The sequence below is a fragment of the Engystomops pustulosus genome, chromosome 6 (genome assembly GCF_040894005.1).
Source record: "Engystomops pustulosus chromosome 6, aEngPut4.maternal, whole genome shotgun sequence".
NCBI classification, from domain to species: Eukaryota; Metazoa; Chordata; class Amphibia; order Anura; family Leptodactylidae; genus Engystomops; species Engystomops pustulosus.
Window position 1 is genome coordinate 36,025,581 of NC_092416.1, and position 27,889 is coordinate 36,053,469.

Genomic DNA, 27,889 nt, shown 5'->3' on the forward strand with positions numbered 1-27,889 from the left:
GTAGTACATATATACACAATCCTGAAGACAGACGCATAGAGATATTGGGGCAGATTTACTTACCCGGTCCATTCGCGATCCAGCGGCGCGTTCTCTGCGCTGGATTCGGGTCCGGCCGGGATTTATTAAGGTAGTTCCTCCGCCGTCCACCAGGTGGCGCTGCTGCGCTGAAAAGCATCAGAACGCGCTTGAGTTCACCGGGCCAGGGTGAGTGAAGGTAAGTGCAATTTTCGCGACAGATTTTTTTTTAAATGCGACAGGTTTTCGTTCGGCCACGCCCCCTGATTTCCGTCGCGTGTATGCCGGCGCGTGCGCCAAAATCCTGGGGCAATTCAAGGGAAATCGCCGCAAATCGGAAATATTCGGGTAACACGTCGGGAAAACGTGAATCGGGCCCTTAGTAAATTACCCCCATTGTTGTAGATATAACACCCCCACCCCACAGCTCCATCATATGGACTTCTGTTATTTTTGCTGAGTTTCACTTTCATTGGGGGACACTTTGTTATGGCAAAAATCCCTAGTGATGTGCCAATGGTTTGATGGGTCAGAAACTGATTCATAGGAGGCATTTACTTCCCGTAGGGGGCATTAGAGAGGCAGTATTCTGCATTCTGGGGGAGAACTCATTTGCATAACTTTATCCGAGAAGGACTCGCTGTTAGTCCCCCAATGCTGTCTGCTATGTTCATAAGGAGGGTCAGTTCCCCTCAATAACTGTTCCCTATACAGAGAGGGTCCAATATAGAAGACCGTATACTATTATGGCTCGGAGTTGATTTGGCATCCTGTGGGGGCCAATACAATTTACAGGGAGTGGGGAGGATGTCGTTTGGCAACTGGATTCTCCCTAATTTCTTGCACCCACTTTGTGGGATCGCCATGATCTCAAGGACCTTAAGTGATTGAGCAAATCTGCACCTTGTAGTAGTGGATTTGGAGGTTCAGTGACTCGCATTAGTCACTGACCACTAGTCCCTGGACACACAAAACTCTTTCATAGCAATTCTAACTATGGAATTTTCGTATCAGCGCTTCGGGATCTTATGTATTTAATATGTAGGATGCCTGTGGCAGCAGGAGGATTAGATATATCCGCACATTCCCCTCTGCTCTATTTAAGTGATTTTCAGATTTCCACCCAGTTACATTGGGTTTCGTATCCATGAATTTTGCACACGGAAAATAAACTTGCGCTCACAAATATTTCTTGTTCTTTTATGGCTGTGATAAAATGTCTTTGATGTGAATTGCTTATCTGGCGTATTTAGTAAAAGCTCCTTGGGAAGGATCCAAGAAAAGAGTTTAGTAAAAAGCAGAGCAAGGGGATTTCTCCTAACTGGTAATTAACATGCGGAGAGTTGATAGACAGGCTTATAATAGTGCGGCAGCATGCCCTCCCCCATACACACATGGCTGCAGTCTGGAGCCAATTCTTAAGTCAAGATGACATGAACTTGTAATATATATATATATATATATATATATACCCTAAAAATATCATTCCTTGCCATGGAGTACAGCGTCGTTCTCCTAGGTCCATTCTATGCATTGCATCTGGTGCCAGAACCAGCTTATCAGTGGGAGTCCAGATAGTCCAGACCTCCCTTATCTCATATTGATGATCTATTCACAAGATAGATGGCGGCCACCAATTTTTTTTTAAACATTAATAAAGGTCCCTGCTGACCAGCCACTCCCTCAGCTGGCTGCCCTAGGCACTGTGTCCACTGTGCCTAGTGGAAAATACATCCCTGTATATACTGTATACAGGAAAACCCCTTGGGGTGTGATGAAGAGGATTTCTGTCTATGCACTACTGGGGATCCAAATGGCAAATGATGGCGGCATTTCCTATTTTACAAATAGGATATAATATAAAGAAGACATATACATTTCACATATTGCTTCTTATTTGTAGTAAGTACTGTGCAACATCCCCCACCGGGACCTAGCCTTTTCTTGGGGCCTGGAGGCAGCTGGGGCCCAGAATAACGGAGTGGCTGGTGATTGCGACCTAGGACACGCTGATGTCACTGTGCTTGGTATGGGGACTGGAGGGCTGACCTACAGCCTGGCAGGTCTCCAGCAGGTGGTGTGTGCAAGAAATATGGAGGGAGAGGCTGATCTACTCATTCTCCCTGGGGCAACCCCTGAGTTTCTGTAAGGTAAGTCCCTGGGTAATGTATGGGGAGTCCGTGGTGGTAACAGCCGTATCCAAGGATCAGACGGAGGCAACATTGTGCAAATCAACCCACAGTTCTTAATTGAACAGTAGACAGCAGGCAACGGCCAGAACGATCAAACTGCAGCTTCAGATTCTCATCCTGGAGTGGTCTTGGAGAGGGGTCCACAGGAATAAAGCACCAGCCTGGTAGTAGATGCAGCCTGGGAGAATTGAGATGGAGCTGTGGAAGCTGCAGCTCTGGGTTAGAATCACCTGGCTCAGTTCCTGGTATTGGTTTCTGTGGCAGCACTGAAGGTGTGCTCCACACTGTATCTCTCTTCACTCAGACCATGAGGTCTGGACTGCTGACAGGCAAAGACTCTGCAGAATGGACCACGGGCTCCCACTGCACAGGGGTTTTATACTCCGACTGGTCAGCTGGTAGCATCTCTCCAATCACACTCCGGTTTACAATACAGTCACATAATCTTTTAACTATTGCCTTTCCAGGTAGAGGCTCCAGCTGCTATTACATAATGACCAGGTTCTAGAACCTTCGTACAGGGTTCGCGACTCCCCCTAACAGCTCCTGACCTGGAGAGGGCGCTATTTACAACTACCAGGCTGCCTATGTATTGGCAGGGGTGTTGCAGCTGTATTGTGCAAATCAGGTTTATACTAAGACATGATATCCCCAGAGAGGACCTTGTCTTCTCTAGTCTTCGTTTTTGGCTTCAGTAGGGAACAGTGATGTATCTGTGGCAGCAGATGACCCTCTTAGCACCTCGTAGTCTGCTATGCAAGTCCTATAATGACGCAGGCTGGACCAAGCTTCTCACTATTATTTCCGAGTAATGGTCCTAATGGTGTTTATAGCTCTTACTACATATCACGTACTACATAACCCCAATAAAAGCTGCCACATACTGTGTTATCATGTAATTTGTTTAACCTGGCATTAGTATTGGAGAAAGGTTCAGTACAAGCAAAACAATCAGACTATTGAGAAGAAAGGTTCACCCTCCCAAAGAAAATATACAGGGGCGTGAATAGCAAACACTGCATCCTTCATCTACAAACAGTAACAAGAAATATACTAAGGTGTGTACAGTACATAGAGAAGCTGCCATGCAGAAGCCCGGTGCCCACATAGTACAATCATTTATAGGGAGAAGAAAACCTTAAAAACATAAAAACCAGCCTATTCCTCCATATTTTCTATAGAGCTATAGAAGCAGGGGGAGCTGAGCAGATTGTACATAGTGTCCGATCGGCATGCAGCATGTTATAGAGCAGGAGGAGCTGAGCAGATTGTACATAATGTCCTGTCTGCAGGCAGCATGTTATAGAGCAGGAGGAGCTGAGCAGATTGCACATAGTGTCCTATCTGCAGGCAGCATGTTATAGAGCAGGAGGAGCTGAGCAGATTGTACATAGTGTCCTATCTGCCGGCAACATGTTATAGAGCAGGAGGAGCTGAGCAGATTGTACATAGTGTCCTATTTGCAGGCAACATGTTACAGAGCAGGGGGAGCTGAGCAGATTGTACATGGTGTCCTATCTGCAAGCAGCATGTTATAGAGCAGGATGAGCTGAGCAGATTGTACATAGTGTCCTATCTGCCGGCAACATGTTATAGAGCAGGAGGAGCTGAGCAGATTGTACATAGTGTCCTATCTGCAAGCAGCATGTTATAGAGCAGGATGAGCTGAGCAGATTGTACATAGTGTCCTAATTGCAGGCAGCATGTTATAGAGCAGGGGGAGCTGAGCAGATTGTGCAAAGTGTCTTCAGGTTGCATACTATAGAGCAGATAGAGTGGAGAAAATTGTACATAGTGTCCTACCTGTAGGCAGAATCTTATGGAGCAGGAGGAACTGAGCAGATTATACATAGGGGCTCATTTACTAAAGGGCCGAATCACATTTTTACGTCGGGTTGGCCGAAAATTACCGTTTTATGCCGAAGCGCCCCGGGTTTTAGGCGCATGCGATCGGATTGTGCCGCTTAGGAGCCGACATGCACGCGACAGGAACACCTGGTGGACATCGGGCACACTACCTTAGTGAATCGCTTTAAGACACAAATCAGCGTCGGATAGTGTCCTATCTGCATTCAGAATGTTAAAGAGCAGAAAGAGCAAAGCAAATTTTCTAACTGTCCTACTTGTAGGCAGAATGTTAAAGAGCAAGAGGACCTGAGCAGATTGTGAATAGTTTCCTATCTGCTGGTAAAATGTTATAGAGCAGGAGGAGCTGAGCAGATTGTACATATGGGAAGATTTACTTACCGGGCCCATTTGCGATCCAGCGGCGCGTTCTCTGCAGTGGATTCGGGTCTTCCGGCGATTCACTAAAACAGTTCCACTGACGTCCACCAGGTGTCGCTGCTGCGCTGAAGAGCATCGGAGCGCACTGCAGTTCACCGAGCCGGGCTGAGTGCAGGTAAGCGTGTGTCCTGCGACACTTTTTTATTTTTTAAATGCGGCGGTTTCTCTGAATCCGTCGGGTTATCGATCGATCACGCCCCCCGATTTCCGTCGCTTGCATGCCGGCGCCGATGCACCAAAATCCGATTGCATGCGCCAAAAACTTGGGGCAATACAGAGAAAATCAGCGCAAATCGGAAATATACGGGTAACACGTCGGGAAAACGCGAATAGTAGTAAATGACCCCCATAGTGTCCTATCTGCAGGCAGCATATTATAGAGCAGGAGGAGCTGGGCTGATTGTACAATAGTTTATGTGAAACTATTAATTATATTTTGTAAATCATACATTTTTATTTCTGTCCCTTGTGGGCCTAGGGTTCTTCCCTATGTGACCCTATATATACACTGGACTCAAATTACAATTCCCCTAAAATAAGGATGTAGAAGGACGGTATGATCCTATTAGAGGGGGCGTCATGGCTTTGACATCTAGACATTTGGATAGTGGGGTAGTAATTCATGAAAACAAAACCCACAGTAGATATAAATCTGACATGAAAGCTGGAGTTCACATTTGATGATTTATCCCGGCCTCAGTGATTTAGTAGTGAATATGTATAAACCTGGCACCGCACCCACACTACCAGCTGCCACCAGACTGGGAACATGCAAATATTCACAGAAAGCAAGTTCCCTGCACACAAACATCCCCATATGTTCCCCCGAAGTGGGAAATACACGAAAAGTGACATTTCCTAACAATCCTACAAGAAGCCATTTGCATCTCATAAGATATTCATACTGTGGCTCAGACAACACAAATCAATTATTATTGCCCTAAATATAGAGGCGACATGTTTTATCACTTCTGGATATGGAGCTATTAAAGGGATGGGGCCGGCTCCTGTACCCATTATATCAGGAGTGACATTATAGTGTTAGGGGATTGCCTAAGCTAGGATGGCACGGTAGCTCAGTGGTTAGCACTACAGCCTTGCAGCGCTGGGTTCCTGGGTTCAGATCCCACCCAGGTCAACGAGTTTGTATGTTCTCTCCGTGTTTGCGTGGGTTTCCTCCGAGTACTCTGGTTTCCTCCCACAGTCCAAAACATACTGGTAGGATGATTCGATTGTGAGCCTCATTGGGGACAGGGTCCAATTTGACATGCTTGTGCAGCGCTGCGTAATATGTAGGTGCTATATAAATAAAGAATTATTATTATAAGCATATTGATCTCTATTGTTAGGGATGTGGGGGTCTGTAATGGGTGGAGAAGGGTCTTGAAAGGGTATAATTATTTTACTGGCATCATTGTCATGGTGATTAAACCTGTTGTGGGGCTGGAAGCCTGTACTTAGCTGATCCCCGGTGGGATCTGAGGGACCGCCATGGTGACGCAGCGTGTTTACTAGAATAAGTCTGTGTAAAGGTAAGGAGAGCGGCCTCTGCTAGGACTCAATTCACAACCGTTCAAGGGGAAGGGAATCACAGGCATCATTCATCCTTCTAGAATTACGACCTTAGGGATCCATTCTGGAACACGAAGTCTCATCATATTATTATCCCCACAAATCGTTGATTGTTAGAAGATTACAACTCCCAGCATGCTCTGTCAGCTGTATCCCATTGGAGCATGGCTATGTTGGGAGTAGTTTAACAATAGGCGGTTTGAGTTCATAGCCCGATCCTAAGCATCACCTATGGAAGCTGACAATGAATGGCTAGATTCCCATTTATATAATGAAACACAGTGGGAGATCTGTTTTCATCATACAAATGACGTCACATTGCAAAGCTGACATGTGTTCCTGCTATCCAGGCTGTGTAGGATGATGCTCCCAAATGGTCACACCGAGTTGTCATTTTCTAAATACATATTCAAGAAGAATAATAGAGGAACAACAGATTTATAAAGAAAAGTAAGGATTAAATGAGCATTCAACCAAAACTTTGTGTGAAATATGGATTTGTGTTCTAGGATGGTAGCTGGACTTGGTGAAGTATTATAATGCAGCCCCTTCTCTCTGCTCTGAGTCACTGCAGTAGCATCATTCTTTATGAATACTGTTTAAACAGCAGTTATTCAGGGGGAAGCGCTGTGCAGCAGTACAACAAATAGATCTTACACACCAGTGTACTAGAGTGCTCAGAGTCCAGCTACAATGCTGGAATATAAATGGTATAGTTACAGAGCTCTGCTACTAAGCACATTTTGCAATGTTACATGGTGAAAACATATGATGGAGCAACTACTGGTAAACAAAATCTTAATATACATTACGCATTACATTAATATACCTGGTGCCCCCCATTTTGCCCCTGAGCTGTAGCAATGTAAGGGCATATTTTTGACTTATATGAAGACGTGCAAGGCCATTGTAAGAGAGACGTAACAGGGGAGGAATAAAGGAACTGATACAGAATGGAGGGTGCTACATATATTGACAGCCAAAGTGGATTGATTGATGCAGAATTGACTCACTAAGTCGACACACAAAATGTATAATGCAAATGTGAAGGAAGATCCATTATCCATCATTGTGTGACAGATGGGTGTTACCATTTTGGGGGAGTACCCCTACACAGTTTGATATCGTCCAATCAGAGCTAGTAGTATCAGTCGGGGGAAGGACACGCCCCTTTGACAAATCTTTACACCTTGCTTTTAAACATTCAGGAGGAAAGTATGTTGTATGATTGTTACATCCTCGAGACTACATGTGAGGGTCCTCTTATAATATAACAGATTTGATGGACCCATTTATTATTATGAATATGTTGGGAAAATATTTTGTACATTTCACATATTAGAAATGGATCATTTTGTGTTGTGAATGAGCAATGAAAACTTTCTCTACCCAGGGAGATTTCTTCCAGTCTGGAATCTATAAGAAACCATGGTGTGCTAGTTATGATGTGACTGGCTGGGAGGTGGAGTATGAGCTCCTTGTGTTACAGAACACATCTCATCTTAATTAAAGGGCACAATACAAGTACCTTACCAGGAGCCTTGTTCTCAGCCACAAGGAGAGAGCAGAGTCACACAACACACACCCTCCCATTGCTGGTCCATAAGAAGAATCTCCCTCCCTTACTGGATGTGCTATTAAGCAGCACAGCAGCCTGCATCCATCCTTATCAGCAGTGGTACATAGACACAGCCACATCCACACTGCTCAGAGAATAGACCACCTGCTGATCCCAGCATAAGGAAACAGCACTGCAACAAGGTAACAACAAGTCAATGGGTATTTGCTGTATGATGTCTAATGACAACCTCAATAGCTGTAGTGGAGGGGAGGGAGACTTACAACCTCTACCAGCTAGTAATAGTGAATGGATGCTAATGTGATTGACATAGCCTGCTTTGTGTGCTAGATACATTATACAATCTACAGTCTTCTATGTTATCAGATTGTGTATAGAAGAAGTAACCACAGACTGTTATGTTGTATTCTCTAATGGAAGACTGGAGACTGTTACATTATATAGTTTAATATAAGACTAGAGACTGTTGCATTGTATTGTTTAACATGAGACTAGAGACTGTTGCATCATATTGTTTAATATAAGACTAGAGGCTGTTACATTGTATAGTTTAACATAAGACTACAGACTGTTGCATCATATTGTTTAATATAAGACTAGAGACTGTTACATTGCATTCTTCAATTTAAGACTAGAAACTATTACATGGTATAGTTTAATATAAGACTAGAGACTGTTGCATTGTATTATTTAATATAAGACTACAGACTGTTACATTGCATTCTTCAATGGTAGACTTGAGGCTGTTGTATAGAATTCTTCAATGGAAGACATAATTTTCAATGAAAGACTTATTCAGCAGAGGACTAGTAGAAACTGTCACACTGTAGTCTTAAATAGAACACTAGAGACTGTTACATTGTATTCTTAAATAGAACACTAGAGACTGTTACATTGTATTCTTAAATAGAACACTAGAGACTGTTAAATTGTAACCTTCAATAGAACATTATATACTGTTACATTGTATTTTTAAATAGAATATTATAGACTGTTACATTGTATTCTTAAATAGAACACTAGAGACTGTTAAATTGTAACCTTCAATAGAACATTATAGAATGTTACATTGTATTCTTAAATAGAACACTAGAGACACTAGTGTATTTCACAATGTAAACTGTAACATAAATACAAAAACAACTCCATAAAAGGAACACTATTCCTGGATGGTGGAGGTTTCAGTCCTCTTTGCATCCTCTTTCTCTCCTTCTCTGTTTTCCCTCCTTTGTCAGGGCTGCTTTGTCCATTCACACAGGTGTCCTCTCCATAATATTATGGAGATGTGATGATTTGGCGAGATAAAGAGGTTTATACCTGATAATCTGTTCATCTTTGCTTGTTAGAGAGGGAGTGGTGGTGCTGGAGGCGAGGTGGGGAGGGGGGTGTTTATACCAGATCCCCCCCACCCCTCCCCTTTCTTCACAGTTAAATCCCCGAAATCTCTTTCTTCTCCTTGAAGATGCTCCAGTTTTCTGTAACAATAACAGAGATGGCAGTAAAGGAGAGAGACCAAGTCATAGAAGAATATATATGTTGTATCTATTCATTATATTACTGTTTGTTGTATGACATAGTCTTCTCTCTACTATTATATGTGATGTGCATTGAGTTTCCCCAGCTTGTAAGTATCTGGGGCAAAATGGCTCCTGAGCTGCTCCAAAGAAAACTGTGCCCAGAAAATCAACTTGCTATGACGCAAGATTTTTGTGTGGCAGAAGATGTCCTGTAACTGCAGATGAACCCATTGTAATGGCCATCCAGCAGACTCATACAGCACATTGCAAAGTATGAACAATTAGTAGTAAAAAACAAGGTGCTTTTGCTTTTTTTAACCAGATTTTGACTAATTTGCATGGTTTAATATACAGTAAACATTACTGTCTTCTATGATAGAGGGTATGTATCATGTCTTATGGAGAGACAAGGGATATTATATGATAGGATGAATGCTACACATTGGTGGCAGCACACACATGTTGAATGGTGGATTGTCTTTTGCAGTCAATGAATAAACTATATACAGAGACTTGTAAACATATATACAAATATACAATATGTATACAGGCAGCCCCCGAGTTACATACAGGATAGGTTTTTCAAGGTTTGTTTAAAGTTGAATTTGTATGTGAGTCAGAACTGTATATTTTACAATTGTAGATCCAGAAAAAAAAATTTGGCCCAGTGACAATTGGATTTTCATAATTTTGTGCTGTAATGAGAACATGGATTATCAATAAAACTTCATTACAGACACCTTACAGCTAATTATTTCAGCCTGGGACTATAGTAAAGCATCCAGAGAGCTTCACCAGAGGTCACAGGGAGCAGAGAGGTCCATCTGTAACTAGGGGTCGTCTGTAAGTCAGGTGTCCCATAGTAAGGGACCGCCTGTATATATTCAATGTATATAAGGTGATGTATGATGTTCTATATATTTGGACGTTCTTATGGTTACTACCTTTTTAATACATACCTAAATAAAAGATGTGTTTTATCTACCTATACCCCACTTCATTGTTGTTTAAAGCGATCTATCGGAATTACATACCAATCTGAATGGGGGGATTATAGCTACACAAAGGGTGTTTGGTCTTATTGCAGATATATTCTAAAGTGGTAGCTTTATAAACCCAAAATTAGTTTGAACTAAAACGCAATAAAAGCAAATGGAGATCTGAAACTCAAGTTTATTAGATCTGTATTCACTTTGGAGTTTTATATGAACTATGGGATTCAGTAATTCTTCATACTGTACTTTACTGCTAGTTTTGTGAGAAATACAATGATACAGCCTAGTTTTTGTTCAGCTTTGGTAGTATTTTACATATTTTTAAGACTTGTTAAGGACCCAATGTTTTTTCTATGTCCTGATATGCAAATCCATAGAATTCAATGACTGCCCAATCACATCCGTGTCCTGGTTCCTGAAGTGGCCCTTTTCCTTTATAAGACACCACTAATATATATATATAGCACTTTAGGGGCCCTGCTAGTTATTTTGCACAGGGGGATGGGAACTACCGAAGAAAAGTCTAGTCATATTTTATGACTTTCAGTATCACTGGATATTGATAGGTTGCAGAGCATTGATCATAATCCTATAGACAGGTACATAAGTAAAAATCTGATAAATAATGTATATGAGCGGTAAAACTGACACTGAATAATACATGAACAATCCTTCATAGATCCCTTGTGAATCAGGGGACGTCTGGACCTACCAGGTCGAGTACTGGAGATCAATGATGTCATGATCAAGGGAGGGAGGCAACGTACAGCATCATACACAGCATCAAACACAGCATCATACACAGCATCATACACAGCATCAAACACAGCATCATACACAGCATCATACACAGCATCATACACAGCATCATACACAGCATCATACACAGCAGCATACACAGCATCATACACAGCAGCATACACAGCATCATACACAGCAGCATACACAGCATCATACACAGCATCATACACAGCAGCATACACAGCAGCATACACAGCATGTACAACATATAGTCCCTATGAGGAATAAGAGGGATAGAAAATTCACATATTTGTTGGTGCTATGACTGCTGTATGAGTCAGATACGGGGAATAACACCAGGACCTACCTGTAAATTACAAATATAGGAAAGTATCTTTATATAAGTCAATGTCCGACCCTTTAAACATAACTAACAATACATTGCAGAATATTGTTCGGCCAGGCGAGAGGCTTTTGATATGGGTCACTGTTTAGCTCCTGACTGTTATGGAGATTAGGTGTAATAGTCTTATAAGCAAAAGAGGAGTACAGGTAGTTCCCGGGTTACATACAAGATCGGTTCTGTAGGTTTGTTCTTAAGTTGAATTTGAATGTAAGTCGGAACTGTATAATTTATAATTGTAACCCCAGTCAGAATTCTTTTGGTCTCTGTGGTCTCCTAAGGCTAAAGTACAGTAAATTACCAATATCCAGAGGTCAGTTTGTAACTAGGGGTCGTCTGTAAGTCGGGTGTTCTTAAGTAGGGAACCGCTTGTATATGCAAATAAGTGCATATTTACTAAAAGGCTTGTTAAAAGGGTCACACATTTAGGAAGTGTTCTGACTACATTACTGTAGATATAGTCAGTATATTTGTTTCTGAACCTATTCAGAACCCAAAGTTCCCCCCAGGGCATCTATGATACTTCCTCCAAACATTCTCATGAATATAATAGGGGGGTGCAGTCCTGTGGGGTGGCCGAGACTCCTTGCATCATTTATCGCCATGATTCTTAGAGGCAATGGGGCTCATTTACTAAGGGTCCGAACACTGCGATTCTGTCGGGTTTTACCAAATATTTCCGATTTGCACCGCTTTGCGACAAATTGCCCCGGGTTTTTGGTACATCGGCGCCGGCTTGCATGCAACGGAAATCGGGGGGCGTGGATTCGGAAAAAACGCTGTATTTTTAAAATAATGGTGTTGCTTGACACGCACTTACATGCACCAAGAAAAAGATGGTGAACTTCGGCGGACCTCAGCGCAGCAGCGACACCTGCTGGATATCGGGCGCACGACCTTAGTGAATCCCGGCAGGACGCGAATCCACGTCAGACAACGTTCCGTGGGATCGCGAATGGACCGGGTAAGTAAATGAGCTCCAATGTTCGGTCCAGGACATGTTGGCAGCACATAGCAACTATTGAACATATGGCATAAGTATATACACATATAGCAGAGATACTTGTATCCAGGGGACAGCTATAGACCATGCACAGCACCGGCGGGTGCACCCTACATGTGCATAGGAATTCATCTGCAAACAAGGAAAGAAAGTGTTTAATCGTGCGCCTTTGAGCTTCATCTCAGATATGAGGGGGGTGTCTGAAGATTGTATTTAGGAGACAGCTCGTCTTATCTCCCCCTCCCATTGGGAACTTAGATCTTTGTTTTTGATAGCAGATGTTTTCTCCATTCTCCACCCACCATCCCCATTTCAGTTCTCTTTGTATCGTCACCCCCTCCCCATCTCCTCCACTTTCATCTCATCTCTGGACATCATACAGCAGTGTAACGCTGCACAGAATATTGATGATTATCTTTTACTTTGTGCCCATGTTTTTCAGATATTTTATAATAAGTAATAATTGTTTGACTTCTGGGGTCAAGTATTATGATGAGTCGGGGCCCACCGGATCCTATGGTACTCTGGTGGGACAGTCCGACACTGTTAACATCTCCCTATAATATAATAATCATCCAATTCAAATATGTTGGGATTTTTCTATCCCCTTGTCCATGAGGCGGCAATTGATGTGTGTGTGAAGGTTGACTGTAGAAATTTAAAGGGATTAATATACAGGCAACATCTAAAAGGGGTTGTCCGAATAGGACAGCATTCTTAAAGGGTCCGCTCACCAATTGGTTAACAGTACCGGCTGTACTGGAACTGCAGACAGTCATTGGCCTCAGCAGTCGCATGAGCAAATGCAATGGCATCGCTATTCATGCTCATGTGGCTCAAGTCCCCCGGATCCGCAATAGGGTCTGCCAGAACCAGGGACTATATCACTAAAAAAGATACTGTATGTGGAGGAGTATGATTTCGTTTTTATTATATCCTTGGCTCCACAGGTGTTTTGATAAGCCTTTACAGCCATTTAGCACAATACTATTGTTCTGGCCATCCTTGTGATTCACTGTTGCGGTGATGACATCACATACATAAATCATGTGACCACTGCAACCAATTACTGCTCTGAGTGACTGCTGGAGTATTGGACAGCAACTTGACCTGCTACAGCTTTTACTCAGAGCAGAGGGGTTGTTTAGCTGCTCAATTCAAACTGCTTAGAGCACGGCAGTATGAGGACCTCTCGTATTTGGAGAACCTACAATCTATAAATGCGTTTTTTCATAGTCCTGCTGCTACTAACAACACACAAATATAGGGTAATTGCAGATCTTAGCCATTGCTTATTACTGTCTGCAATTTTACCTGGTCAAAACTGATTTATGATTCCCTTTAAGATATTGAGGTATTCCGTTTTTGGAACTTTAAATCACATAAGTGGATTTCTCCTTTAAAAGAGTTTTCCCACCAATCAAGTTAGGTCCTTACCACAGGATAAGCCTAACTTTCTGATCGGTGGTTGGTTTCAGTGATGAGATCACAAGAACAAAGGGTCCTGCTCCATTTATGTCAGGGAGTGACAAGGGGTGGTACCCCGGACGCCATTGGATCCCACGTTCTCGTGAACTTTGGGGGTCTCATCACTGAGCAGCACCCCCACCGACCAGCAAGTTAGGCCCTATCAGATTGGTGTGAAAACCCCTTTAATGTTCTACTTTAAATGAAAATTGTACACATGTAACTAGCCCTCAGTATGTATTAGGCCGACCCCTGCCTCGGGCATTACACAGACAGACCTTGTTCCAGGTTACAGAGGAATATTTGATGAGTACACGGCCTGCGAGCAGTAAAAGCTAAATTTCTCTCACCCCTTTATTACTCCGGGCTAAGTAAACGACATGAACACCATGCGCTTTGCTGTACTTTGCTGTCTTTATGGTTGTTGGGTATTTTTAGAGCCATCAAATGATCGCAGCTGTAGGGCAGACAGATCAATAATGTTGCCGAGACGCCATGAAAACAAAAATGCCATTAGCCGACACTGTGACGTAATTCTTGATTTTATTGATCCCTGTATCTCACAGATGGGACTAAAGCCACCAACACATGAGATAGCCATCGGCTGTGCGCTCAGAGGACGGCTATAATGATTGACTCACCTCCATACACACACTCTCTGCATAACGTGTCCTCAATGAGGAGGGGGGGGATCTAGCCCTGAACAAAAAAAATTGGGCTAAAGTTTCAGTAGCTGTTGACCCAATTCTTGACTGACTACACCATACACATGCACACTTGGTGGGGCTGAGGATGCATGTGTTCTTAATTGGGAGAACATCATGTGCAGAGGGGATGCGGACAGTAGGGTTGCATCCAGGACCTGAGCTGTAATGGGCTGATAAGTGTCTCTTTCCCAAATGTGGAAGCAAAATATTATAAATAATCCATTAAAGGAAGCTGCTAAAAATGTCGGACTGTCCCACCGGAGTACCAGAGGATCCTCCATTGGGCCCTGACTCACAATGATAATACTGGACCCCATAAGTCTAATAATATACAACCAATGTGTAGGGTTCTAGGACCTTGATGAACTAGGGGTCTGCAGAATAATTTTTATCTGGCAGACCCAAGAAACCTAGATATATTGGGGCTCATTTACTAAGGGTCCATCGGAAGCATTTCCGTCGGGTTACCCAAAAATTTTGGCGGGTTTTTGGCGCACGCGATCGGATTTTGGGATTTTGGCGCCGACTTTCACACGACACAAATCAGGGGGCGTGGCCGTGATTCGGACAAACCGCCAAATTTAAAATTCAAATTGGGTCGCAAGATCAGCACTTACATGCACCGGGAAGAAGAAGGTGAACTCCGACGGACCTCACCGGGGAAGCGACACATTCAAGAAATCGGGCGCACGCTGTAAGTGAATCGTGGCAGCTCTGAATCCTCGCTGGACATTCCGGATTGGCGGACGCAACGGGACGGGTAAGTAAATGAGCCCCCATTGTGTTAGATATTTAGCTTCTAGGTAGCATACACATGTGCTGAGATCAACCTCCTCACCATCCAATGTGTGTGGAATCAACCTCTCTCTTCCAAAAGCTAAACAAGTGATAGTACATGTTGGCTTTCAACATGCCCAATCCATGGTTCAAAAAGGAGAGGCTTATTATCCAAAGCTCATTCGTATAGGCAAGTCCGCTGAGGGAGCATTTGACTAACAGCTGCGATAATGTATATGAAATATACGGCCAGATTTAGTTTTTATTTAATCAACTCTTCAAAAATTTTAAAGATAGAAATATTTGCTTGTTGATCTATCGTCATATTTCATTCCAAAATATTCTGGCAGTCCAGCATCCTGAAACCATGGACTTCCTTGTACGATACATATAAACCCTTACAATTACACATCTGATATCCATGTAATAAGCCTATGAGAGGTCTAGAAGTAGGACTGGTATAGACAGGACCATAACGATGCTGATGAATACTAACTATCAGATGAATGAGGACAATGGTAGATGATGATACTGTGTGATCAGTGTGTAAGCAGAGGCCATGTTTTCTGTTGTACTCGTCTATGCGAAGATGACAATGATGATACATAAACACCAGACTTTACATTGGATTTCATTGCCCTCTAGTGTAGATCAGGGGGGTAATCCAGGCATGGAGGATGCTGGGAGATATTTCTTGTTTGTTTTGTCTGTGTGAGTCTCCTTTGTCGTTGCCATGGCAGCATCTCCTCCCTACGTTGCTATGGAGACGTGATGTGCGAGGACCACATCTGCGGGCAGGGACGTGGATGATAAGGCGGCTGCGCTGGTGTTTTCCTGCTGGGGAGGACTCTAGGGGGCAGGAGGCGATGGCGCTGTGTGCATGAATGAAGCCTGTGATTAGGAATTAGTCCTCAGATGCCAACGTGATACCAGGCAGAGGTATAATGGCTGGTACATAACGCCATACACAAGGGTAACCATTGTGTAACCAGTGTAACTCATTGCCCAGCCCAAAAGATACATAGAGCTTTCCAGAACCAAATCTAATGTATAAAGCTGGATGTATGTGTGTATGTATGTGTGTATATGTATGTATGTGTGTATGTATATATGTGTGTGTGTATGTATGTATGTGTGTGTATGTATGTGTGTGTATGTATGTGTATGTGTGTATGTATGTGTGTGTTTATGTATGTATGTGTGTGTGTATTTATATATGTATCTGTGTGTGTATTTGTTTGTGTGGGTGTATGTGTATGTATGTATATGCGTTTGTATGTGTGTGTGTTTATGTATGTGTGTATGTATGTGTTTGGATGGGTGTATACATGTTTGTATGTGTGTGTGTGTGTATGTGTGTGTATGTGTGTGTGTGTTTATGTATGTGTGTATGTATGTGTTTGTATGTGTGTATATGTTTGTATGTGTGTAAGTATGTGTATGTATGTGTGTGTTTATGTATGTATGTGTTTGTATGTGTGTGTATATGTGTGTATGTATGTTTGTGTGTGTATGTGTGTGTGTGGGGGGGTATGTGAATGTATGTATGTGTGTGTGTGTGTGTGGGGGGAGGTATGTGTATGTATGTGTGTGGGGGGGGGGGTATGTGAGTGTATGTGTGTGTGTATGTATGTGTGTGTATGTATGTGTGTGTATGTATATATCCGCTAAAGGAATCTGTACAGTCAAGTTTACGATCACCAAATTTTGCACAGTCGCTCTCTGTGACTCAGGGAACATCATAGACTAGATTTTGAGCCAAAATTTGCACCCCACACTTTCCAAAGCTGAGCCGTGATTGGTTGCTGTTCTGCCACAGGTCATTAATATGAGCTCTGAGCTGTGATTGGTTACTACAGGCAATGAGTATAAGACACTTATGTGTGAGGTAATATGGATAGAGATAGAGAGATAGGGGAAGATTTATCAGAAATGTCTGAGATAATATTGCTCCAGTTGCCCAAGGAAACCAATCAGAGATCAGATATAATTTTATAAACAGATGTGGGAAAATGAAACTTAAGCTCTGATTGGTTGCCATGGTCTGCTCTCAGATACTTCTCAAAAATCTTCCTATAGACAAAGAGACAATCGGAGACAAATACAGAGATGGTCCTAGACAGAAATGGTCTGAGACAATCAGAGACAGAAAGAGACAGAGACAGTCGGACATAGAGACAGAGATAGAGACAGTCAGAGGCAGAGAGAGACAGTCAGTTGAAACTGTAGTCAGAGACAGACAGATACAGTCAGAGACTCTCAGAGACAGAAATAGTCAGAAAGAGACAGACAGTCAGAAACAGTTAGAAACAATCAAAGACAGAAACGGTCGCAGAGACAGAGGCAATTTCTGCAGGACAAATCCCACACGTTTGGAGTGTTAAAGGGATTTTACTGGATTAGTGAAACAGTGCCACACCTGTCTATTGATTGTGTCTGGTATTGCGGCTCAGCCCCAGGTCTTGCCACCCACAACCTCTGGGCAGATGTGGCACTGATTATTTTGGGATTTAGTTTTTACCTAAAATGGCACATTAAAAACAAAAATAAACAGTATATTTTCATTGGAAATGTGAATGTGATGCTGAATATTTTATTCTCCCTCACCTCATGTCTCCATCTACTCTCCCATATAGAAGGGAAGGGTCCTTTCCCCTCTTGTTCCAGATCTCTGTAGTATTTGTTCTTGTCTTAATGTAATGTATGTGAACCCCTTACTGATTGTACATGACCATGGACTTAATAGTTTATATGGTTGAAAAAAGACACATGTCCATCAAGTTCAACCAAGGAAGGGAAGGGATTGGATGAGGAAGAGATTTATGGGAAACAATTCTATGTAACATAACCATCAATGTTATTTAGGTGTAAGAAGGCATCTAGACCCTTCTTGAAGCTCTCCGCTGTCCCTGCTGTGACCAGCACCTGAGGCAGGCTATTCCACAGATTGACAGTTCTCATAGTAAAAAAGCCCTGTCGCCTCTGGTGATTAAACCTTGTTTTCTCCAGACGGAGACAGTGTCCCCTCGTCTATAAATAAATCATAATAATTCTCATATATGTTTTTATTTAGGTAAAATACTGATGTATATTCTTGTGTACTCAGATACCAGTGTATACTGTATGCCAGGTACACCAGGATATAGGGTATACAGTCGCTGTACTGGAGCCACATCCTAATAACTATGTCAGACCGTGCTGCGCTCCTGACAATTCTGCCTGTCATCAGCTTGAGTGATGTGTGAAACATTCTTATTACATCCTTGTGAGACTCGTGATTGATGTCTCAATTGCAACTTTTGCTATAATAGAACCGGCACAAGATGATCTGTCATAAATGAGTACTAAATGTATCACACAGACAAACCCTTGTTCCCCCAAATTCTACAACACCCCTCAGCCAGGGGTGCATGTGCTCCATATAGGAAGCGGAGAGGAGGCTGAGGGAGAGTCAGGGGGCCCCCATATAGGAGACCCCTCTAAAATTATCCCGTCTATTGTGAAAAGTTTATATCTTTATTTGGTCGTGGATATTCTCTGGCAGCTTTGGATCGGCACACCTCGCTTCATTACATTCCCTTAGAAGGGGGTCTCCAGATGAAACATATTGGTCACCTATCTGTAGTGTAGGTTATTCAAACAGAAGAGTAGATATTGATCCCTATGGATGAAGGAGTAATACAAACAGGGCAGGCGCCAGCACCGGGCATACCCGGGCCAGAGCTGCAGGGGGGGGGGGGGGGGGCATAAGTAATCCATGGGGGTGGGGGGACTGTATCTAATGAATCCATACGGTGTCAGGGTGGATTTATATAAAATAACCATGAAGAGGCTGTTTGGGATGATAAACTAGGGAATATCTTGGGGAACAGGAGACTGTTTTACTTTCTGAATTTTTAATGCCGCCATGTGAGTTCACTGCAAAGGGGCCCACAGAGGCACTGTCACCCAGGGGCCTCCTGAAACCTGGTGCTGACACTGAATATAAGTGTTCATAAAAACGAGATGCACTGGGTAATAGAGTGTTAATCAGCACCGATGACGGAGATGGTTATCATCAGGTGGAGCCCCCGCTTTTAGTTTAGCTATAGGACCCAGAGTTTATTTGCAAAACCCCAATTAATAACTTTTGGACAATCCTTCTTAACCAAAGCAAATATTATAATTAAAATACTGTGGAATTACAGTAAAAAACATCCATATTTAGTGAAAAGATGTTTTAACTTTCCATAATGACAACACGTGGCTTCTATACTGATAGTATACTGTAGTTATCCTTTTTTTGGCTTTTAAATGAATATATTTAGACATATAGGTTGATTTGCTAAAAGTGTCTAAAGTTAGTTCTGCGCTTGTTTTTCACGTTCCAAACACGCATTGCACTCTGCATGTGGGTACCAATTAAGAAATCGTGTGATTTTAAACATGCACATCAAAAACTCACCGAAAATGTGTTAAAAACGCAAACAACACATGAGTAAAAACCACAAAACTGCTAATAACTCCTTGCAAAAACTGACCAAAAACTTGAAAGGAACCCCCACAATATGGAGAATGGGGATCCTGTTTCCACTAATGGGTGGAGAGACAGTACGAGCATGCGCCCGGCAGATTAATGGTGGTCTAACAACCACCACCCCCACAGGTAATCTGTACTTAGCAGCTGATACACAGAGAATGGAATAGGAAGCAAATAGCGCCATCCTTAGTTTAGTGGTTGAACTGAGCCACTGCAGATTAGCTTTTATTCTCATCACTGGTAGAACATTTACAGTAACAGTAACATTTCCGCTTCTATTCTTGCGTATCTGTGGGATGGGGGCTGGGTGTATGACCCTGACATCTACCATTTGACCTGAGCACACCACCCTCCGGGCTCTGTTCTACTGATCCCAGCACATAGTTTGGTTAGGGACAAAAACCAAAAGTTTAGTAGCGAAAAGGATTTTATAATATATTCAAACGAGGCTCTGGCGCTCCACTTATGTCACCAGGCCGATTTTGCGTACCTCCGAAAGTTATTTATGCACATCTCCATGTTTGTTCTGGTCCTCCTCCCTGTGCTGAGAGGCAGTGACATCGCTTAATCCAAAATCCATATTGTATTAAAGTGGAGGTGGGGGTGCGGGGGGGGGGGGGCGAACGCGGATACGGTCCGTTTCGTGCTATAGAACGCTGTAGCCTAAGGCTAAAGTACAGTAAATTACCAACATCAGGAGGTCCGTTTGTAACTAGGGGTCGTCTGTAAGTCAGGTGTTCTTAAGTAGGGGACCGCCTGCATATATATTTGCACTGGTGGCATGTATTAGCAGACAACTTACAAAAATCATTGGTGGCAGTGGATGAAAACCCTAATATTTGAATTGGTGGAGTGGTGAGCATAGGTCTTCGTTGATTAGCATAGCATTGTATAACGGGAGGTACACCGTAGCGTCGCACTGGGAAACACAGCCGTGCAGCTGCGGTGTATAGCCAGATAAGTGCAATGCTTTTTGTGACTAAATGATCGTCTTTTGTCCCTTACCAAACTATGTGCTGGGATCAGTACTACAGAGGGTGGTGTGCTCAGGACATTTCTGAGTCAAGTAGTAGATTTCCTTTAAGGACCTACTCTATGGGGGAGATTTATCATAAGTCTCTTAGCGAAGAACTGTTCTAGTTGCTCACGGCAACCAATCAGAGCTCAGCTTTCATTTTCCCACAGCTGTTTATAAAATTAAAGCTGAGCTCTGATTGGTTTCCATGGGCAACTAGAACAGTTTTACCTTAGAAACTTGATGATAAATCTCCCCCTGTGAATATGTTATCAATACTCTTACCCTGAATATTCAGTCTTCCTATGTGTTAGTAGGAAAAGCTATAGGGAACCTCAATCACTTCTCCCGGGAGCAGCTGTACCTAATACCCCTGAGGGCAGGGACCCTACTAACCCTATAACTGATGGCCCAATACATATACACACGCTAAGGCATAAAAATCATATTAACCATTTCCCTTCCAGGTGCATGCAGGTGTATGTAAATGCCAAGTCATAATGAGAAGGATAAGGGGATGCACATCTAATGTCAAGGTTAAACTAAGAACATAGAAGAGATCTGCAGATAGACATCGTATAGGAAGAGAAGAACAGACAAGGGCTTCATAGATATAGATGATACAGATCTCAGTGACCTGGGAGATAATCCTTAAAGTGTCTGTACCTGAATGGCTGTGTCCATTTCTTCCCATTCCTTGGCCGCCTCTGGACCACATCCTTGTGATGTCCTGAGTCAGGGATAAGAGCAGAGCAGCTCCTCCCCGCACCTCTTCCCACTACTTGGGATCTGCAGGACGCTGCAGTGAAACATCCAAGGCAGACGCAGAATACCCCGATATACAGTATTCATCAGGATAATCTCACATCACGCCTCCAGCCCGCAAGGGGTTAATGTAGACGTAGCTCCAGGCCTCATTAGCAGAACACAAACCTAAGACGCTGTTCACATCTGCATCAGATTCTGATCTGCAGAAGTAAAGGGGCCATGATCTGACTGGAAGGCCTCATTATTATAATCATTGGGGTTCATCAGATGCCCTCATGATAAAATCGTTTCTCTTAATTTTTGGCTTTTCCGAAATAATATTATAGAGGTGTGAACCGTTCACATGCAGCCAATGCTATATGTCGCGTGCAGCACAATTGTGGCGCAGACACTTCTTAAATAGTTTGCAGTAGAAAGACAGAAAACTGGCGCAGTGCTTTAGTAAATGTGCCCCAATGTGTTACAATTCTCACATTTTATATGTAGAATCTATATAACATCAGCATCCACCAACCAGGGGCCAAGGGCCGTATGTATTTTATAGCCCCTACAAGACTGGGATTCACTACCTTATGTTACTAGAATCAGTTTCTTGGGGAATGGAGGATATGACCCGTCTGCTGCTCTTAATATGAGGTTTTAGGACCTTTGGAGGACCTTTAACGGTCCTGGAATGGATGTTGTGTCCTTGTGTATTGAGAGCAGGAACAGATGTACAAGGATTTCATGGGTGAAGGTCCTTCTTAGGATAAAATTTGGTTTTCGCCAAGGGCTCCTGAGAGGACTACCGCCCAAACTGCCTATTTTATAGTCCACTACAGTCGCCAACGGGCTAAGCCAAATAATGCTCTTTTTAACCTCCTCATAATCAGGAATGCTTGGCTGAGGGTTAAAGTGTGCTGAATAGGGAGAAGGGAGTACCCCCTCACTGTATGGCATACAGTACATGCTGTATCTCTACCTGTATTTCAGATATAAAGATCTTGCATATTTATAAGGGTTCCTAAAACAATTGGGCTGTAGAGGTAGAACCGTAGACTTGTAGTGATGAAGCAGAGCTGTACACATGTAATGATGAAGCAGAGCTATAACCAGCCGTATACAGAGCTGTACACATGTAGTGATGAAGCAGAGCTAGAACCAGCCGTATACAGAGCTGTACACATGTAGTGATGAAGCAGAGCTAGAACCAGCCGTATAGCAGAGCTAGAACCAGCCGTATAGCAGAGCTGTACACATGTAGTGATGAAGCAGAGCTAGAACCAGCCGTATAGCAGAGCTGTACACATGTAGTGATGAAGCAGAGCTAGAACCAGCCGTATACAGAGCTGTACACATGTAGTGATGAAGCAGAGCTAGAACCAGCCGTATATAGAGCTGTACACATGTAGTGATGAAGCAGAGCTAGAACCAGCCGTATAGCAGAGCTAGAACCAGCCGTATAGCAGGCTGTACACATGTAGTGATGAAGCAGAGCTAGAACCAGCCGTATAGCAGCGCTGTACACATGTAGTGATGAAGCAGAGCTAGAACCAGCCATATAGCATAGCTGTACACATGTAGTGATAAAGCAGAGCTAGAACCAGCCGTATAGCAGAGCTGTACACATGTAGTGATGAAGCAGAGCTAGAACCAGCCGTATAGCATAGCTGTACACATGTAGTGATGAAGCAGGGCTAGAACCAGCCGTATAGCAGAGCTGTACACATGTAGTGATGAAGCAGGGCTAGAACCAGCCGTATAGCAGAGCTGTACACATGTAGTGATGAAGCAGAGCTAGAACCAGCCGTATAGCAGAGCTGTACACATGTAGTGATGAAGCAGAGCTAGAACCAGCTGTATAGCAGAGCTGTGTGCTCATGGCTAATGCAGACACAGTAGGATAGAGGAGGTTCTGGTTTGTGGTCGCAGACTAGCCCTGTCATCATGTGGCTATACTTTTATACTCTTACGGACCTCCTAGTAGACAGGGGAGATGTTAGCGCTGTTATACAGGTGTAGTGTACGGACATATACACTGTGTGTTGTGTATGGTCTCACCGTAGGCCTGGAAGCAGATGTAAATGTCAGCACTGGTTGCCAGGCTCCTCTGTACATTAGAGAGAATCAGTCCCGGGGGGTAGAAGCTGCAGACATGATGCACCTGGTACCTCTAAAGAGTAAATGCCCTAACCCAGCAGTGCCACAGCATAGCACGGTCATGCCCAGTGCCAGGGACCTGTAACTCATGTTATATCATAGTTATATGCACATATCTGGTGCCAGGAGTAACATGATTAATAAAATGCACATTCAGTTCCGTATTGGTCTTAATAACATATAATGAATCATGTACACAGTATATCCACATGTATCTCATACATTGTATCCCATTGTTTCTTCCAGGGCTCATGGAGACTGCTTTGATTTTCCTTTGTTCTGCCTTGGTCCCTGTACTAGGTAAGAGGAACCATCATGGTGGGAAGGGGATCACAGCTGGGGGACTGTGTTAATTTTATAGAGGACCTAATCGGGGGCATTTATTAAAGGGATATTCCTACGAAAATTCTTAGATATACGTAGGGTAACAAAATAACACATTCTCCAATTCACTGTTGTTAACATTTCACAGATATAATTCCAACCTGTCTCTATCAGTCCTGGTGTTTACAGTTTTGGTAGCCCCTGGATACGACCATAAATCTTCTGACTCTGGTCGGATTCTTCTCATGAATAGCTTTTCTTGTCTGCACGCTACAGTTCTCTCTGCCTCCTGCCCCTACCCCCTGCATTACAAGACCAGCTCAAACACAGGCACTTCCTGCTGGCAAGCAGCAGTGTGCAGAGACTTATTCTACAAGATACAGACATATAAGTAGAGCTGACTGTGTATTTTATTGATTAGGTGAGGGAGCAGAGCAGAGCCTGTCATTGTGTGTTATATCTATCTCATGGATCTCATCATCTCTCATCTATGATCTGTCTCATCTCTCTTTCTATGTGGCAGATACTAGTAGAATGTTCAGCTAAATAAAAGTGTAGATAAACCTGTACCCTAAAAATCACATTGTCAGCTCACAGCATCTCATAGCACAGTGTCTGCTTAGAAAGTCCCCAACCACACTCTGGATTCGTACAATGATCTGTCTAGGGAGTAATAATACCAAAACAGCAATTAAAGTGACTAAAATTGTAAAGGAAGGAAGTCTTTATCGATCTTTATTGTGTAAACATCACTAAGGGATTAACATTTGAAAATTTGGTAAAAGATCTCACCCGTTATCTACTAGTTTCTCCATCCCAGTCTGTGATTCTGCAGAACATTCTGCCTCTCTCTGCACCTCAAATATAGACAACTGTGCAGCCCCCTCTTCCCCAGCCTCAGCTCACTTGACCAAAGGCACACAGCAAAGGGTCGTATACCCTTAGTGCTCACACATCACAGACTACACTTCATGTAACTATTTAACTGCTGGCATTTACTACTTATTACACGCTCCTCTATGTAATCGAAGCTGTCAGGCTGGTCAGTATATACATGCTGTATGTAAACACTATGCAGTGCTCTTTGAAATTACTTGTAGGAATCTCACTGGATTTGCTGAGTTACTTCAATTACTTCTGAGTTACTTCACTTTGGAGCTACTTCATGAAAGAACACATGGGAAGTGACGGCAACTTCTAAATGACTCAGCTTAGGGCAAAGACAGGAAGAGGTTAGTCTCCACCCACTTCACTGCTGCTAAGGAAGATTTCTGACAAGGAGCTTAGAACACAAAAACTTGTAACACAAAACCGGCACAGACACTTTATAAATACATGTGCAAGCAGTTTGCAAGTTCTTTTCAGTGCAAAGTCTGACAAAAAACTTGGAAAATTTTGGTAAAAATCATTATGAAACTCTTGTAAATCTGTATATTTTCTACAATCAAATTTTTATGTTTTCTCTTTGCAGGAGCCAGCGAAGAAAATAAGGATACAGATCCCTTTAAGTATGGTAAGGTAATAGGATGGGAACATGCAATATCTGTAATGTGTTTTTTCCTTCCTAACCTATGTCTATGGCCTCTCACCTATCCAAATCAGTTCCTTCCAATGAACGGCGCTGTGCACAGTTGGGTGTCTATTGCATCTGCACCAGTATAACTGGTTTGGCTATTATCAAGTCATGTCACTAGGCTTCTTGTAAGACAGACATTAATGTAGAGGGAAGTGCCTTATTTAAAGGAAATCTCCCATCAAAATCCATCATCATAAACAAGGGACACTTACTCATAGATCCAGGCACCGTGACTGTGGTAATCTTCTTATATTTATTATACATGCCCTCTTTCCTTCTAAAATCAACTTTTATAACTATTCTTATGAGCCATAAGGACTCTATGTTCTGTTACAGTCTCTGTGCTGTATCTTCATAGGCTGTTACACTCTCTCACACTACCCCCTGCTCCGCCTGCACTTTCCCCTCCCTTTGCCTGATGTAATCTCACAGCAGCAGAGTAAGTTTCAGCACACAGTGGGAGGGGAAAGTTCTCCTACACAGAGTAACAGCCTGTGAATCTACAGCATGAAGGGACTCCGGTAACACCTTCAGAGCCTTTCTGTCTCATTAGCATAATTTTGAAAGTTGATTTAAGAAGAAAGTAGGCCCTGGATGACAAATATAAGAAGATTACCACAGTCACAGTGCCTGGATCTATGAGTAAGGGTCCCTGGTTTATCATGATGGATTTTGATGTTAGATTTCCTTTAAAGAGAACCAGTCAGGCAAAATAACCCCCCTAAACTAAATATATTTTCATAAAATGCCATTAGAGAACATTGCCTCTATCCATTCATTGTCCCTCTACATGCCTGTAAACCTAAGCAATGACCTGTGAGATGTCCAATGAGTCATTAGCATATTCATTAGTGGGAGGTACAGCCACACCCCCCAGTGCTTGACTGACAGCCTGTATAATGATGTGCTTCCTGGTGCTGGTGGCCACGCCCCCTGCAGGCAGCCATGTTATAGCAGCACATGTCAGGTACTTGTGTAGCTGATGTCACATGTGTATTAGGAGGATGCAGCATGTCAGCAGATGCAGCACAGACACCAGCAATGCTTTACTATACATTACACACAGACATGAGCAGGGGGAGGAGAGGGGAGGGGTAACAGGAGTGACATCACTGCCTCTGACCATCATTTACATAATAAAGAAAAGATGATTTTACAATAATTGATGTATAAAATCACTAGATAAATGCTGGGATAGATCCTTGTGAGCTGCTCCAACAGGTAGTAGTGACAGGACTAGTGACAGAGACCTGATGACAGGTGTCCTTTAATGTACTATTGGAGGCATAGTTTTACTAATTTCAGCATGGAAAACCTATTTGCATATTTACTAACCAGATGCTGCAAAAAATGCCAAATTAAGTACTATTCATTCCAGTAATATACAGGGGTCCATGATGGAAACCCAATGAACCTCATTGTAGTCAGTTGGATCTGTTGGGCAAAGTAGGTAACAAGCTGTTGAAAACAGAAACAATGAAAGGACATGTAAACAGAAGTTAAAGGGGTTTTCCATAGAAAATAAAATAGTAATTCTCACATTACATACCTCCCTGTGCCCCTCATGGTTTCCCTGGCTCTGCCCAGTGCATGCCACTCTGTACTTTCAGATACTTATCAGAAGTGCCCTGTAGATAAGGTAAGTTGATAGCACCACCTAGTGGTCATAGCATTGTAGTAGCAGGTCAGTGATGCATTTAGCTGAATCATGTGATGTTGGTTCATCTCTCCACAGATTATGAGAGCCTGCGGATCGGGGGGCTGGTGTTTGCAGTGGTCCTATTCACATTGGGCATCCTGCTGATTCTGAGTAAGTAGATAAGACGCTAGAACTAGTCGAAAATATGGTTCTTATATTACAGACTACAGCGACACCTAGTGGTGGAATTTCTCCGAGATGAGCTGAGAAAACCGTATCCCCTTTAAATACATTGATCACTGCTTTATGGTCTTTTTAACCAAGGGTGAAAAAATGTGGAGTAAGTTTTAGCTCTCATCATAGTTAAAAATGAACAACCTTTTTCACAATTTTTTAAGCATTTTTTTAGGCTCAAACATTAATCTTTGCCTTTAGACCCTTTACAGCGTCATCTTTTTAAAGGGTATGCGCCACCACAATTTACCTACCTTAACTAAGGGCTATGGCCACATGTGCCACCCATACCTTTGTTTGTATTTACAGCTGCTGCTCATTTTAGAAATATGCAAATTAGGCTTGGGTGGGCGTGCTCAGAGCACCTTAGGGCTCATTTGCATATTTCTAAGGTGCCGTTTTGGATTGCAGCAACAGA

At 42.8% G+C, this 27,889-nt stretch overlaps 1 protein-coding gene and 1 long non-coding RNA gene across 4 annotated transcripts in view; one reads left to right on the top strand and one right to left on the bottom strand.

The window, feature by feature from the left end:
- Nucleotides 1-27,889, top strand: part of LOC140134903 (FXYD domain-containing ion transport regulator 6-like) — a 47,042-nt gene that overhangs the window by 11,112 nt on the left and 8,041 nt on the right. Inside the window, exons 1-4 of one of the 3 annotated variants that reach the window (XR_011856423.1) lie at nucleotides 7,565-7,829; nucleotides 23,945-23,998; nucleotides 25,494-25,535; nucleotides 27,334-27,408. Coding sequence is in view for 2 of the 3 variants with exons in the window: in XM_072155706.1 (XP_072011807.1) it covers nucleotides 23,950-23,998; nucleotides 25,494-25,535; nucleotides 27,334-27,408 (166 nt within the window). In the remaining variant the exon portion in view is untranslated. Of the gene's footprint in view, nucleotides 1-7,564; nucleotides 7,830-23,944; nucleotides 23,999-25,493; nucleotides 25,536-27,333; nucleotides 27,409-27,889 lie in introns of those variants that run through there. The other 2 variants (XM_072155705.1, XM_072155706.1) reach the window with 2 other exon arrangements.
- LOC140134905 (uncharacterized) lies at nucleotides 7,979-27,497 on the bottom strand. Its single transcript, XR_011856425.1, has 3 exons — nucleotides 27,148-27,497; nucleotides 26,934-27,056; nucleotides 7,979-9,122 (listed from the first exon to the last, which is right to left on the bottom strand). It is a non-coding gene; the product is annotated as an uncharacterized lncRNA (long non-coding RNA).